Raw genomic sequence first — 16,216 nt, forward strand, 5'->3', positions numbered from 1 at the left:
GGATTACTGGAACGGCCTTAAATATGTCTACATGGGATTACTGGAACGGCCTTAAATATGTCTACATGGGATTACTGGAACGGCCTTAAATATGTCTACATGGGATTACTGGAACGGCCTTAAATATGTCTACATGGGATTACTGGAACGGCCATAAATATGTCTACATGGGATTACTGGAATACTAGTTCTGTGTTATACATGCTGTTACTAAGATAACTGACCTGTGCCCTATTTTCTCTCTGTATCCCTCCTCCCTTGTCCCCCAGATAACATGTGTACGGTGGTCTACTTTGACGACTGCGTATCCATCCGCCAGTGTAAACTATACTGTGAGTCGATGGGAGGGTCGAAGTACCGCTGGTTCCACAACGCCTGCTGTCAGTGCATCGGCCCGGAGTGTCTGGACTACGGCAGCAAGGCTGTGAAGTGCATGAACTGTCTGTTCTGAAGACTGACGGTGGATGGATCTATGAACTGTCTGTTCTGAAGACTGACGGTGGATGGATCTATGAACTGTCTGTTCTGAAGACTGGCGGTGGATGGATCTATGAACTGTCTGTTCTGAAGACTGGCGGTGGATGGATCTATGAACTGTCTGTTCTGAAGACTGACGGTGGATGGATCTATGAACTGTCTGTTCTGAAGACTGACGGTGGATGGATCTATGAACTGTCTGTTCTGAGGACTGACGGTGGATGGATCTATGAACTGTCTGTTCTGAAGACTGGCGGTGGATGGATCTATGAACTGTCTGTTCTGAAGACTGGCGGTGGATGGATCTATGAACTGTCTGTTCTGAAGACTGACGGTGGATGGATCTATGAACTGTCTGTTCTGAAGACTGACGGTGGATGGATCTATGAACTGTCTGTTCTGAAGACTGACGGTGGATGGATCTATGAACTGTCTGTTCTGAAGACTGACGGTGGATGGATCTATGAACTGTCTGTTCTGAAGACTGACGGTGGATGGATCTATGAACTGTCTGTTCTGAAGACTGACGGTGGATGGATCTATAAACTGTCTGTTCTGAAGACAGGCGGTGGATGGATCTATAAACTGTCTGTTCTGGAGACTGACGGTGGATGGATCTATGAACTGTCTGTTCTGGAGACTGACGGTGGATGGATCTATGAACTGTCTGTTCTGAAGACTGACGGTGGATGGATCTATGAACTGTCTGTTCTGAAGACTGACGGTGGATGGATCTATGAACTGTCTGTTCTGGAGACTGACGGTGGATGGATCTATGAACTGTCTGTTCTGGAGACTGACGGTGGATGGATCTATAAACTGTCTGTTCTGAAGACAGGCGGTGGATGGATCTATGAACTGTCTGTTCTGAAGACTGACGGTGGATGGATCTATGAACTGTCTGTTCTGGAGACTGACGGTGGATGGATCTATGAACTGTCTGTTCTGAAGACTGACGGTGGATGGATCTATGAACTGTCTGTTCTGAGGACTGACGGTGGATGGATCTATAAACTGTCTGTTCTGAAGACTGACGGTGGATGGATCTATGAACTGTCTGTTCTGAAGACTGACGGTGGATGGATCTATGAACTGTCTGTTCTGAAGACTGACGGTGGATGGATCTATGAACTGTCTGTTCTGAAAACAGGCAGTGGATGGATCTATGAACTGTCTGTTCTGGAGACTGACACCATATATATGGACCAAACCCATGGGCGGCTCGAGGGAGGGGCTAGACGATGTGGAAGCCTCCTCAACACCCCATTAGGAACCCCCCAAAAAATATTTTATTAATATATGAATGCATTTACACCATACAGAGCCTTCGGAAAGTATTCAGACCCCTGGACTTTTTCCACATTTTGTTACATTACAGCCGTATTCTAAAATTGATTAAATAATTTTTCCCCCACATCAATCTACACACAATACCCCATAATGACATCACAATACCCCATAATGACATCACAATACCCCATAATGACATCACAGTACCTTATAATGACATCACAATACTCCATAATGACAAAGCGAAAACAGGTTTCTATACATTTTTGCAAAAACATAAAATATGTATGACAAATAAAAAACAAAACAGAAATACCTCATTTAAATAAGTATTCAGACCCCTGGACTTTTTCCACATTTTGTTACGTTACAGCCTTATTCTAAAATTGATTAAATCATTTTTCCCCCTCATCAATCTACACACAATGCCCCATAATGACATCACAATACCCTATAATGACATCACAATACCCCATAATGACATCACAATACCCCATAATGACATTACAATACCTTATAATGACATCACAATACCCCATAATGACATCACAATACCCCATAATGACATCACAATACCCCATAATGACATCACAATACCCCATAATGACATCACAATACCCCATAATGACATCACAATACCCCATAATGACATTACAATACCTTATAATGACATCACAATACCCCATAATGACATCACAATACCCCATAATGACATCACAATACCCCATAATGACATCACAATACCCCATAATGACAAAGCGAAAACAGGTTTCTATACATTTTTGCAAAAACATAAAATATGTATGACAAATAAAAAACAAAACAGAAATACCTCATTTACATAAGTATTCAGACCCTTTACTGTGAGACTTAACATTGAGTTCAGGTGCATCTTGTTTCCATTGATCATCCTTGAAATGTTTCTACAACTTGATTGGAGTCCACCTGTGGTAAATTCAATTGATTGGACATGATTTGGAAAGCCACACACCTGTCTATGTAACGTCCCACAGTTGACAGTGGGTGTCAGAGCAAAAACCAAGCCATAAGGTTGAAGGAATTGTCCGTAGAGCTCTGAGACAGGATTGTGCCCCAAAAACACAGTGGCCTCCATCATTCTGAAATGGAAGAAGTTTGGAACCACCAAGACTCTTCCTAGAGCTGGACGTCTGGCCAAACCGAGCAATCGGGGGAGAAGGGCCTTGGTCAGGGAAGTGACCAGGAATCTGATTGTCACTCTGACAAAGCTCAAGAGTTCCTCTGCGGAGATGGGAGAACCTTCCAGAAGGACAAACATCTCTGCAGCACTCCACCAATCAGGCCTTTATGGTAGAGTGGCCAGATGGAAGTCACTTCTCAGTAAAAGGCACATGGCAGCCTGCTTGGAGTTTACCAAAAGGCACCTAAAGGACTCAGACCATGAGAAACAAGATTCTCTGGTCTGATGAAACCGAGATGGAACTCATCTGGAGGAAACCTGGCAATCCCTACGGTGAAGCATGGTGGTGGCATCATCATGCTGTTGGTGTTTTTTTCAGCGACAGGGATTGGGAGACTAGTCAGGATCAAGGGAAAGATGAACAGAGCAAAGTACAGAGAGATCCTTGAAAACCTGCTCCAGAGCGCTCAGGACCTCAGACTGGGGCAAAGGTTCACCTTCCAACAGGACAATGGCCCTAAGAACACAGCCAAGACAACACAGGAGTGGCTTTGAGTGGCCTAGCCAGAGCCCGAACTTGAACCCGATCGAACATCTCTGGAGAAACCTGAAAATAGCTGTGCAGCAATGCTCCCCATCCAACCTGACAGAGCTTGAGAGGATCTGCAGAGAAGAATGGGACAAACTCCCCAAATACACGTGTGCCAAGCTTGTAGCGTCATACCCAAGAAGACTTGAGGCTGTAATCGCTACCAAAGGTGCTTCAACAAAGTACTGAGTAAAGGGTCTGAATACTTATGTAACTGTGATATTGAAGTTTGCAAAAATGTCTAACAACCTGTCATTATGGGGTATTGTGATGTCATTATGGGGTATGGTGATGTCATTATGGGGTATTGTGATGTCATTATGGGGTATTGTGATGTCATTTTGGGGTATTGTGATGTCATTATGGGGTATTGTGTGTAGATTGATGAGGGGGAAAACGATGTAATCCATTTTAGAATAAGGCTGTAACGTAACAAAATGTAGAAAATGTCAAGGGGTCTGAATACTTTCTGAATGCTCTGTATATTACAAGCACCACCACACAACAACCTACCCCTTAGCCACCTCAGTGGCTCAGTGTAAGTTTCTGGTGTCATCGCTGACCAAACCTGACTGACAAGTTGGTCCAATATGTTTGTGATTGTGCCTAGATTCCTCTCAGTCAGCTATCTGACTATCACTGATATGGGTCTCTTTCACGTGTCTCTGAATGTAAAATATTTTCTTCCCACGGATTATTTTGTATTATTATTATTATTATATTGTGTTGCTATTGTATGTTTCATATTTACATATGTACTTTATATTGATAACGGATTTTTTACAATAATGGTCCACTTCCCATCATATTTGGGGCGGCAGGGTAGCCTAGTGGTTAGAGCGTTGGACTAGTAACTAGTCGTTCTGTCCCTGAACAGGCAGTTAACCCACTGTTCCCAGGCCGTCATTGAAAATAAGAATTTGTTCTTAACTGACTTGCCGAGTTAAATAAAGGTAAAATAAAATAAATAAATAAATAAAAATATTTGTTGTCTTGTGGTGATGTGAACCCTTTCTATTCTGACAATATGGAACATTTATAATACAGTAGTAACCAAAATGGAGTTGTTTGGAATTGTCGGAACAACGCTTTGTACACAGTCCACTGTCAACATTTTAAGTGTCACTTCTACTTCTCACTAAATGACACAACACCTATAATTAGGGGTGTAGTTCTGCCGGAGCACAGAGGAGCGAAGCTCCTTCACTTTTTTCAATTTGAGAATACAGCTGATAACAAAAAAACAACTATAACTAGGTAAATTATATTTAAATGCTACTAAAATTCCATGGGAAAATGATAGAATGACAAACCAAATCAATATGTACAGCAGGAGCCAATAGATAAATGGTGGTATCTTCCCTGTCTTCTCTCTGGTGGGGGTCAGAATGACAAACCAAATCAATATGTATAGCAGGAGCCAATAGATAAATGGTGTTTTCTTCCCTGTCTTCATTATGGGGTATTGTGATGTCATTATTGGGTATGGTGATGTCATTATGGGGTATTGTGATGTCATTATGGGGTATTGTGATGTCATTATGGGGTATTGTGATGTCATTATGGGGTATTGTGATGTCATTATGGGGTATTGTGTGTAAATTGATGAGGGGGAAAACGATGTAATACATTTTAGAATAAGGCTGTAACGTAACAAAATGTAGAAAATGTCAAGGGGTCTGAATACTTTCTGAATGCTCTGTATAATGTCAAGAATGAGAAACCACTTCATGGCGACGTGAAGTGAAATTCACCCTGTGTCTCTGCCTTGATGTTCATAGCACTCCACAGAACCCCTCAGAATCGCACAGTGGAACCCAGCACCACGTGGCCATTTGGTACAGCAACAGTTTTGCCGAGGACACCCAAATCAGAGTGGCCACCACACAGCCCAGGGAGCCTGACACTCTCTGGAAGTTGCTGTAGCCCTGCGTGGGATATTTAGCCAATATTGGCTATTGGTTGAGACGCAGGATCCATTCTAGCTCGGTATGCCAGGGTGGGAAATTGGAAATGTGAATTGGGCCAAGTTGGAGGTAATAATGTAAGTTATAGTTAATATTGACATGCATTAATATGCATCACCAAAAGCTTGATTTTTATGGCTGTTTAAAAAATAAATAAAAAGATTACCTGCAATTTGATGTTGTCATGATTTATGTCCACTATTTGATCAAGTTATTTGATAGCATGTTTTAATCTATGCAAATAAATTATATGAATTCGATTAATAGTTCCTCTGTTTTTCTTTTATTCTTTAATGGGGTATATTGTAACCATGTGTTGAAGCTAATCAACTCAAAAGTGTATTTATGTGTAAACTATACAATGCAATGAAATACCTTCTCACAATAAAGCTCTCCTCGCAAACAGGGCCATGGTTTAGTTAGAGCATATGTATTAGTATATACATTTAGCCTATGGTCTACAAAATATCTGTATCACATAGTCTTAGGTCTATTAGATTATAGGCCAACTGCAAATAATTGTTGTTTGGTCCTGAACTGGTCGAATGGCAGAACCATCCTTCAGTGATCCTTCAGCTGCTAATAGTCCTCCTCCTGTCTAATAGTCCTCCTCTGTTCCTATGTCTAATAGTCCTCCTCTGTTCCTATGTCTAATAGTCCTCCTCCTGTCTAATAGTCCTCCTCTGTTCCTATGTCTAATAGTCCTCCTCCTGTCTAATAGTCCTCCTCTGTTCCTATGTCTAATAGTCCTCCTCCTGTCTAATAGTCCTCCTCCTGTCTAATAGTCCTCCTCCTGTCTAATAGTCCTCCTCTGTTCCTATGTTTAATAGTCCTCCTCCTGTCTAATAGTCCTCCTCTGTTCCTATGTCTAATAGTCCTCCTCCTGTCTAATAGTCCTCCTCTGTTCCTATGTCTAATAGTCCTCCTCCTGTCTAATAGTCCTCCTCTGTTCCTATGTCTAATAGTCCTCCTCCTGTCTAATAGTCCTCCTCTGTTCCTATGTTTAATAGTCCTCTGTTCCTATGATAGCCCTAAAATGTGTGGTGCATGACTGGGAAAGGTTGGGGACTGACTGGCTATTGTGGTAGACTATAGTGTCCCTGCTTGGAAACCCAGTCTCCCACTCTAATCTAATATAATCTTAGTTTTACTGTGACAGGAACCCAGTCTGCTAATCTAATCTGAGTTCCACTGTGACAGGAATCCAGTCTCCCACTCTAATCTAATATAATCTTAGTTTTACTGTGACAGGAATCCAGTCTCCCACTCTAATCTAATATAATCTTAGTTTTACTGTGACAGGAACCCAGTCTGCTAATATAATTTTAGTTTTACTGTGACAGGAATCCAGTCTCCCACTCTAATCTAATCTAATCTGAGTTCCACTGTGACAGGAATCCAGTCGCCCACTCTAATCTAATCTGAGTTCCACTGTGACAGGAATCCAGTCTCCCACTCTAATCTAATCTAATCTAATCTGAGTTTCACTGTGACAGGAATCCAGTCTCCCACTCTAATCTAATCTAATCTGAGTTCCACTGTGACAGGAATCCAGTCTCCCACTGTAATCTGAGTTTCACTGTGACAGGAATCCAGTCTCCCACTCTAATATAATCTAATCTGAGTTCCACTGTGACAGGAATCCAGTCTCCCACTCTAATCTAATCTAATCTGAGTTTCACTGTGACAGGAATCCAGTCTCCCACTCTAATATAATCTAATCTGAGTTCCACTGTGACAGGAATCCAGTCTCCCACTCTAATCTAATCTAATCTAATCTGAGTTCCACTGTGACAGGAATCCAGTCTCCCACTCTAATATAATCTAATCTGAGTTTCCCTGTGACAGGAATCCAGTCTCCCACTCTAATCTAATCTAATCTGAGTTCCACTGTGACAGGAATCCAGTCTCCCACTCTAATATAATCTAATCTGAGTTCCACTGTGACAGGAATCCAGTCTCCCACTCTAATCTAATCTAATCTGAGTTTCCCTGTGACAGGAATCCAGTCTCCCACTCTAATCTAATCTAATCTGAGTTCCACTGTGACAGGAATCCAGTCTCCCAATCTAATCTAATCTGAGTTTCCCTGTGACAGGAATCCAGTCTCCCACTCTAATCTAATCTAATCTGAGTTTCCCTGTGACAGGAATCCAGTCGCCCACTCTAATATAATCTGAGTTCCACTGTGACAGGAATCCAGTCTCCCACTCTAATCTAATCTAATCTGAGTTTCCCTGTGACAGGAATCCAGTCGCCCACTCTAATCTAATCTGAGTTCCACTGTGACAGGAATCCAGTCTCCCACTCTAATCTAATCTAATCTGAGTTTCCCTGTGACAGGAATCCAGTCTCCCGCTCTAATCTAATCTGAGTTTCACTGTGACAGGAATCCAGTCTCCCACTCTAATCTAATCTAATCTGAGTTTCACTGTGACAGGAATCCAGTCTCCCGCTCTAATCTAATCTGAGTTTCACTGTGACAGGAATCCAGTCTCCCACTCTAATCTAATCTAATCTGAGTTTTCCTGTGACAGGAATCCAGTCTCCCGCTCTAATCTAATCTGAGTTTCACTGTGACAGGAATCCAGTCTCCCACTCTAATCTAATCTAATCTGAGTTTCCCTGTGACAGGAATCCAGTCTCCCACTCTAATCTAATCTAATCTGAGTTTCACTGTGACAGGAATCCAGTCTCCCACTCTAATCTAATCTAATCTGAGTTTCACTGTGACAGGAATCCAGTCTCCCACTCTAATCTAATCTAATCTGAGTTTCACTGTGACAGGAATCCAGTCTCCCACTCTAATCTAATCTAATCTGAGTTTCACTGTGACAGGAATCCAGTCTCCCGCTCTAATCTAATCTGAGTTTCACTGTGACAGGAATCCAGTCTCCCACTCTAATCTAATCTAATCTGAGTTTTCCTGTGACAGGAATCCAGTCTCCCGCTCTAATCTAATCTGAGTTTCACTGTGACAGGAATCCAGTCTCCCACTCTAATCTAATCTAATCTGAGTTTCCCTGTGACAGGAATCCAGTCTCCCACTCTAATCTAATCTAATCTGAGTTTCACTGTGACAGGAATCCAGTCTCCCACTCTAATCTAATCTAATCTGAGTTTCACTGTGACAGGAATCCAGTCTCCCACTCTAATCTAATCTAATCTGAGTTTCACTGTGACAGGAATCCAGTCTCCCACTCTAATCTAATCTAATCTGAGTTTCCCTGTGACAGGAATCCAGTCTCCCACTCTAATCTAATCTAATCTAATCTGAGTTTCACTGTGACAGGAATCCAGTCTCCCACTCTAATCTAATCTAATCTGAGTTTCACTGTGACAGGAATCCAGTCTCCCACTCTAATCTAATCTAATCTGAGTTTCACTGTGACAGGAATCCAGTCTCCCACTCTAATCTAATCTAATCTGAGTTTCACTGTGACAGGAATCCAGTCTCCCGCTCTAATCTAATCTAATCTGAGTTTCCCTGTGACAGGAATCCAGTCTCCCGCTCTAATCTAATCTGAGTTTCACTGTGACAGGAATCCAGTCTCCCACTCTAATATAATCTAATCTGAGTTCCACTGTGACAGGAATCCAGTCTCCCACTCTAATCTAATCTGAGTTTCCCTGTGACAGGAATCCAGTCTCCCACTCTAATCTAATCTAATCTGAGTTCCACTGTGACAGGAATCCAGTCTCCCACTCTAATATAATCTAATCTGAGTTTCCCTGTGACAGGAATCCAGTCTCCCGCTCTAATCTAATCTAATCTGAGTTCCACTGTGACAGGAATCCAGTCTCCCACTCTAATATAATCTAATCTGAGTTCCACTGTGACAGGAATCCAGTCTCCCACTCTAATATAATCTAATCTGAGTTCCACTGTGACAGGAATCCAGTCTCCCACTCTAATCTAATCTAATCTGAGTTCCACTGTGACAGGAATCCAGTCTCCCACTCTAATATAATCTAATCTGAGTTCCACTGTGACAGGAATCCAGTCTCCCACTCTAATCTAATCTGAGTTCCACTGTGACAGGAATCCAGTCTCCCACTCTAATATAATCTAATCTGAGTTCCACTGTGACAGGAATCCAGTCTCCCACTCTAATCTAATCTAATCTGAGTTTCACTGTGACAGGAATCCAGTCTCCCACTCTAATATAATCTAATCTGAGTTCCACTGTGACAGGAATCCAGTCTCCCACTCTAATATAATCTAATCTGAGTTCCACTGTGACAGGAATCCAGTCTCCCACTCTAATCTAATCTAATCTAATCTGAGTTTCACTGTGACAGGAATCCAGTCTCCCACTCTAATCTAATCTAATCTAATCTGAGTTTCACTGTGACAGGAATCCAGTCTCCCACTCTAATCTAATCTAATCTAATCTGAGTTTCACTGTGACAGGAATCCAGTCTCCCACTCTAATCTAATCCAATCTGAGTTTCACTGTGACAGGAATCCAGTCTCCCACTCTAATCTAATCTAATCTAATCTGAGTTTCACTGTGACAGGAATCCAGTCTCCCACTCTAATCTAATCTAATCTAATCTGAGTTTCACTGTGACAGGAATCCAGTCTCCCACTCTAATCTAATCTAATCTAATCTGAGTTTCACTGTGACAGGAATCCAGTCTCCCACTCTAATCTAATCCAATCTGAGTTTCACTGTGACAGGAATCCAGTCTCCCACTCTAATCTAATCTAATCTGAGTTTCCCTGTGACAGGAATCCAGTCTCCCACTCTAATCTAATCTAATCTGAGTTTCACTGTGACAGGAATCCAGTCTCCCACTCTAATCTAATCCAATCTGAGTTCCACTGTGACAGGAATCCAGTCTCCCACTCTAATCTAATCTAATCTGAGTTTCACTGTGACAGGAATCCAGTCGCCCACTCTAATCTAATCTAATCTGAGTTTCCCTGTGACAGGAAGCACATCAGTTCCTCGAGAAACCCAGTTGTTATCACAGCATTCTGAAACACAGGTGTTCAGTAAGTGAACCAGGGTGTACTGAGTCCTTCTCAGGAAGAGGGGGGAAAGGGGGGAGGGGGTTTAACTGACTGATACCAATGTTTTACTGCTGCTTTTAACTACACACACACACACACACACACACACACACACACACACACACACACACACACACACACACACACACACACACACACACACACACACACACACACACACACACACACACACACATTTGTTTGACTATTGTTGTAGGGACCAAACATTTAATTCACCTTTAAAATCCAATTTTCCCTAAACCCTCAACCTAACCCTTAACCTTAATCCTAACCCTAAACCTTAATCCTAACCCTTAACCTTAATCCTAACCCTAAACCTTAATCCTAACCCTAAACCTTAATCCTAACCCTAAACCTTAATCCTAACCCTAAACCTTAATCCTAACCCTAAACCTTAATCCTAACCCTTAACCTTAAACCTAACCCTAAACCTTAATCCTAACCCTTAACCTTAATCCTAACCCTAAACCTTAATCCTAACCCTAAACCTTAATCCTAACCCTAAACCTTAATCCTAACCCTAAACCTTAATCCTAACCCTTAACCTTAAACCTAACCCTAAACCTTAATCCTAACCCTTAACCTTAATCCTAACCCTAAACCTTAATGCTAACTCTAAACCTTAATCCTAACCCTAAACCTTAATCCTAACCCTAAACCTTAATCCTAACCCTTAACCTTAAACCTAACCCTAAACCTTAATCCTAACCCTTAACCTTAAACCTATATAGCCACTTTCCTTGTGGGGACTGGCGAAATGTTCCCACTTGTCATAATTTTCTTTGTTTCTTTACTATCCTTGTGAGGACTTCTTGTCCATACAAAGATAGTACAACCAAACACACACACTCTCTCTGTCTTTTTCTCTTTCTCCTCTCCTCTCCCCCCTTTCCATCTTCTATTTTTAGCACCAGTGATGTTTGCAGATGGTGCCTGTCTGTCTGTCTGTCTGTCTGTCTGTCTGTCTGTCTGCCTGCCTGCCTGCCTGCCTGCCTGTCTGTCTGTCTGTCTGTCTGTCTGTCTGTCTGTCTGTCTGCCTATCTGCCTGCCTGCCTGCCTGCCTGTCTGTCTGTCTGTCTGTCTGTCTGCCTGTCTGTCTGTCTGTCTGTCTGTCTGTCTGCCTGTCTGCCTGCCTGCCTGTCTGTCTGTCTGTCTGCCTGTCTGTCTGTCTGTCTGCCACTGATGCTGTGTCCAATTGGCGAAGAACAAACAGTAGTCTGTGAATCTGCCAACCACACAATGACGATTTGTTCATCTTGATTGTTATTGAGTCATGCGACCCTGTTACAGCCGGTAGACGCTGTTAGATCTGTGGAAGTAGTTGCGAAATAGACAACAGAAGACACTATTTTTATTTATTTATTTATTTTGAAATTTCACCTTTATTTAACCAGGTAGGTAAGTTGAGAACAAGTTCTCATTTACAACTGCGACCTGGCCAAGATAAAGCAAAGCAGTTCGACACATACAACGACACAGAGTTACACATGGAGTAAAACAAACATACAGTCAATGATACAGTAGAAAAATAAGTATATATACGATGTGAGCAAATGAGGTGAGATAAGGGAGGTAAAGGCAAAAAAAGGCCATGGTGGCGAAGTAAATAAAATGTAGCAAGTAAAACACTGGAATGGTAGATTTGACAGTAGATGAGTGTGCAAAGTAGAAATAGTGGGGTGCAAAGGAGAAAAATAAATACAAAAATAAATACAGTAGGGGAAGAGGTAGTTGTTTGGGCTATTTATACAATGAAGACTACCTTTGTGTGGAAGTTGTCATTCATTTCATAATGTATCTGATCAAATATAAATGTTTTAGTTATTCATAAGTATATAGTTGACTACTCTTTTTTTTTTAAGTTGATAAAGTTGGTCAAACTGGACTTGTAGTTGTAGTATCCCCAGGATTGCACTCTAACACTACAACTCCCATAAAGCACCTATGGCCTCACTGCGCAGACTCAGCTCTGTTTATTTGGTAACAGCTCGCAGGAAGCTCCGTTAAGGAATTGACCAGAAAAAGGTTAGTTGGCAAAGTAAAATATCTGATCTCAAAGTCGAATTTTAATAAAAATGCGGTTATATACGTTGGAGTACTTATAGCTGCCTCGTATCGATTTATTATAATGAATCTGTGAGCAATATTACCCGCGGGTGGCTGATAGCCAACGTAAGCTAGTTTAGGTAGCTATCTGGCTAGCTTTAACAACAGCAGTTAGCATCTGGGCCTCCATTCAAAGCCTAGTGGTTAGTAACAACTTTGGTAGTTTGCACATCCGTTTGCGTCGGTTGTTTTACGTTCGCTTGCTCCTGGCTGCGTTTTAGGTCAACTATTTGTGGTGTGTTGTATTGAACGGGAGTCCTAAGGCTTTATATCATCGACACGGAGTATCACCATAGGACAGCCATGATGAGGATCACAGACTGACCCCAATGATAGGCCTGGTCTTGATGCACAACTAGTGTTTATTAAAGGCTGTATGGGTTCATGTGATTTTTGTTTTGTTTTACAATACATTGGACGAGGTATTTAACTATTTAGGTTATTGGGAACCCCCTAGAAATGGGTGGAGCTGGAGGTGTGTCAGTTAAAAGGAGTAGCAACCATTACCACCACGAGATCCAGTTCATCTCCTTTTATAGTTAAGTTTTTTGTTTTTGTTTCTAAGTGACCAAAAAGTGTTCTTTTAAATGGTTAGGTAGCATTATCAAACTGTGGGTGATTTGAGACTCAGTTAGTGGTGTCTGTGTGACAGTTTTTGCGGGCGGGTATGAGGTTTGCGTGGATGAGTTGATGAGGTCCAAAATATATTTGAGTGGCTTGGATTCATCCAGATATTGTTGTATTGTAGTCATGTACTGGTTTTGGATTTGACCCCTGTGGGCATCCTTAATGTACGACGTTACTATTTTAATGGGTTGTAATTCTGGGACTAGGGAAAATATGTACATTGTGTGCCATGCAGTACAAAGGACATGCAGTCATGCAGTCTGTCTGTCTTATTTCATTCATTATTTAATTCAGTCCGTCTAGTTACGCATTAAGACGGAGACAGAGCAGTACTGTTTAACAAAATGTGTGTGTACTGCCATCACTGTTCATATGGGTTTGTGTGGATGCAGTAGTATAGTTGGGTTGAGGTGGACTCCAAGAGATATCTACTATAACAGAGCCCCATCTGCTGGTCACAATTTAATACAGCAGCTGTATACTGAAACAATCAGTTAATGTGATTGTAATGTTTGACTAAGTATAAACGGTGTGTGTTCGTGTCCCCTGTAGGTGTAACGGTGATGTGTTTGTGTCCCCTGTAGGTGTAACGGTGATGTGTTCGTGTCCCCTGTAGGTGTAACGGTGTGTGTTCGTGTCCCCTGTAGGTGTAACGGTGATGTGTTCGTGTCCCCTGTAGGTGTAACGGTGATGTGTGCGTGTCCCCTGTAGGTGTAACGGTGATGTGTGCGTGTCCCCTGTAGGTGTAACGGTGATGTGTTCGTGTCGCCTGTAGGTGTAACGGTGATGTGTTCGTGTCCCCTGTAGGTGTAATGGTGATGTGTGCGTGTCCCCTGTAGGTGTAACGGTGATGTGTTCGTGTCCCCTGTAGGTGTAACGGTGATGTGTTCGTGTCCCTGACCCGAGGAGTGAAGAGACACCCAGGACTCTGTGTCAAGAGCAGTGCCCAGCCATGACCGAGTGCTTCCTGCCTCCCAGTAGCAGCCCAGCGGAGGTTCGTCGGGCGGAGCACCCGGGAGGGGTGGCTCGTACCCCCAGCTCGGAGGAGATCAGCCCCACCAAGTTCCCCGGACTGTACAGGACGGGCGAGCCCTCGCCCCCCCACGACGGACACCACCACCATGAGGTCATCGACGCCGTGTCAGATGATGATAAAGAACACGGGAAGAAGAAGAACAAGTTCAAGAAGAAGGAGAAGAGGAGTAAGAGACATTACCTTTACTACTGTTTATTACTATTTATTTATCTGTGATTTTAAACAAGTCCTTCTTATTAAAAGTCGAACTTTAGGCAAAAAACACACCCTCAAAAATAACATCCTTAAACTGTATTAACTGATCAATACACCATCATACCAGGACATTTAATGTTTAAAAACAAAACAAAATGGCTGAATTAGATATTTAGCTACAGATGTGCCATTTCTTACCGATCTCTACAGCTTCCGTCCAAAAACAAATCCTGTAAAATGATGTCAACACGCACTGGAGGAGTTACTGACTAGCCACAGTGGGCTACAGTTAGCTAAGGAACTGGCTACAGTTAGCTAAGGAACTGGCTACAGTTAGCTAAGGAACTGGCTACAGTTAGCTAAGGAACTGGCTACAGTTAGCTAAGGAACTGGCTACAGTTAGCTAAGGAACTGGCTACAGTTAGCTAAGGAACTAGCTACAGTGGGCTACAGTTAGCTAAGGAACTAGCTACAGTGGGCTACAGTTAGCTAAGGAACTAGCTACAGTTAGCTAAGGAACTAGCTACAGTGGGCTACAGTTAGCTAAGGAACTAGCTACAGTGGGCTACAGTTAGCTAAGGAACTAGCTACAGTTAGCTAAGGAACTAGCTACAGTGGGCTACAGTTAGCTAAGGAACTAGCTACAGTTAGCTAAGGAACTAGCTACAGTGGGCTACAGTTAGCTAAGGAACTAGCTACAGTGGGCTACAGTTAGCTAAGGAACTAGCCACAGTGGGCTACAGTTAGCTAAGGAACTAGCTACAGTGGGCTACAGTTAGCTAAGGAACTAGCTACAGTGGGCTACAGTTAGCTAAGGAACTAGCTACAGTTAGCTAAGGAACTAGCCACAGTGGGCTACAGTTAGCTAAGGAACTAGCTACAGTTAGCTAAGGAACTAGCTACAGTGGGCTACAGTTAGCTAAGGAACTAGCTACAGTGGGCTACAGTTAGCTAAGGAACTAGCCACAGTGGGCTACAGTTAGCTAAGGAACTAGCTACAGTGGGCTACAGTTAGCTAAGGAACTAGCTACAGTGGGCTACAGTTAGCTAAGGAACTAGCTACAGTGGGCTACAGTTAGCTAAGGAACTAGCTACAGTGGGCTACAGTTAGCTAAAACTAAAAGCTAAGGAACTAGCTACAGTGGGCTACAGTTAGCTAAGGAACTAGCTACAGTGGGCTACAGTTAGCTAAGGAACTAGCTACAGTTAGCTAAGGAACTAGCTACAGTGGGCTACAGTTAGCTAAGGAACTAGCCACAGTGGGCGACAGTTGGCTAAGGAACTAGCTGCAGTGGGCGACAGTTGGCTAAGGAACTAGCTGCAGTGGGCTACAGTTAGCTAAGGAACTAGCCACAGTGGGCTACAGTTGGCTAAGGAACTAGCTACAGTTAGCTAAGGAACTAGCTACAGTGGGCTACAGTTAGCTAAGGAACTAGCTACAGTGGGCTACAGTTAGCTAAGGAACTAGCTACAGTTAGCTAAGGAACTAGCTGTGGGCTACAGTTAGCTAAGGAACTAGCCACAGTGGGCGACAGTTGGCTAAGGAACTAGCTGCAGTGGGCGACAGTTGGCTAAGGAACTAGCTGCAGTGGGCTACAGTTAGCTAAGGAACTAGCCGCAGTGGGCTACAGTTGGCTAAGGAACTAGCTACAGTGGGCGACAGTTGGCTAAGGGACTAGCTACAGTGGGCGACAGTTGGCTAAGGGCACTAGCTACAGTGGGCGACAGT

General features: G+C 42.7%; 2 protein-coding genes across 2 annotated transcripts in view; both read left to right on the forward strand.

Moving 5' to 3' along the window:
• The window catches only part of LOC135509019 (twisted gastrulation protein homolog 1-A-like), a 44,679-nt gene extending 40,182 nt beyond the window's left edge, over positions 1 to 4,497 (forward strand). The window contains exon 5 of the mRNA XM_064929310.1: positions 270 to 4,497. Within this exon, the coding sequence (XP_064785382.1) occupies positions 270 to 451 (182 nt within the window). The 3' untranslated portion in view covers positions 452 to 4,497. The remainder of the gene's footprint in view (positions 1 to 269) is intronic.
• A 7,984-nt stretch (positions 4,498 to 12,481) lies between these two features.
• Positions 12,482 to 16,216, forward strand: part of ralbp1 (ralA binding protein 1) — a 31,646-nt gene continuing 27,911 nt past the window's right edge. Inside the window, 2 exon segments of the mRNA XM_064929357.1 lie at positions 12,482 to 12,548; positions 14,128 to 14,458. Coding sequence (XP_064785429.1) covers positions 14,209 to 14,458 — 250 coding nt within the window. The 5' untranslated portion in view covers positions 12,482 to 12,548; positions 14,128 to 14,208.

The sequence above is a fragment of the Oncorhynchus masou genome, chromosome 3 (genome assembly GCF_036934945.1).
Source record: "Oncorhynchus masou masou isolate Uvic2021 chromosome 3, UVic_Omas_1.1, whole genome shotgun sequence".
Classification (NCBI taxonomy): domain Eukaryota; kingdom Metazoa; phylum Chordata; class Actinopteri; order Salmoniformes; family Salmonidae; genus Oncorhynchus; species Oncorhynchus masou.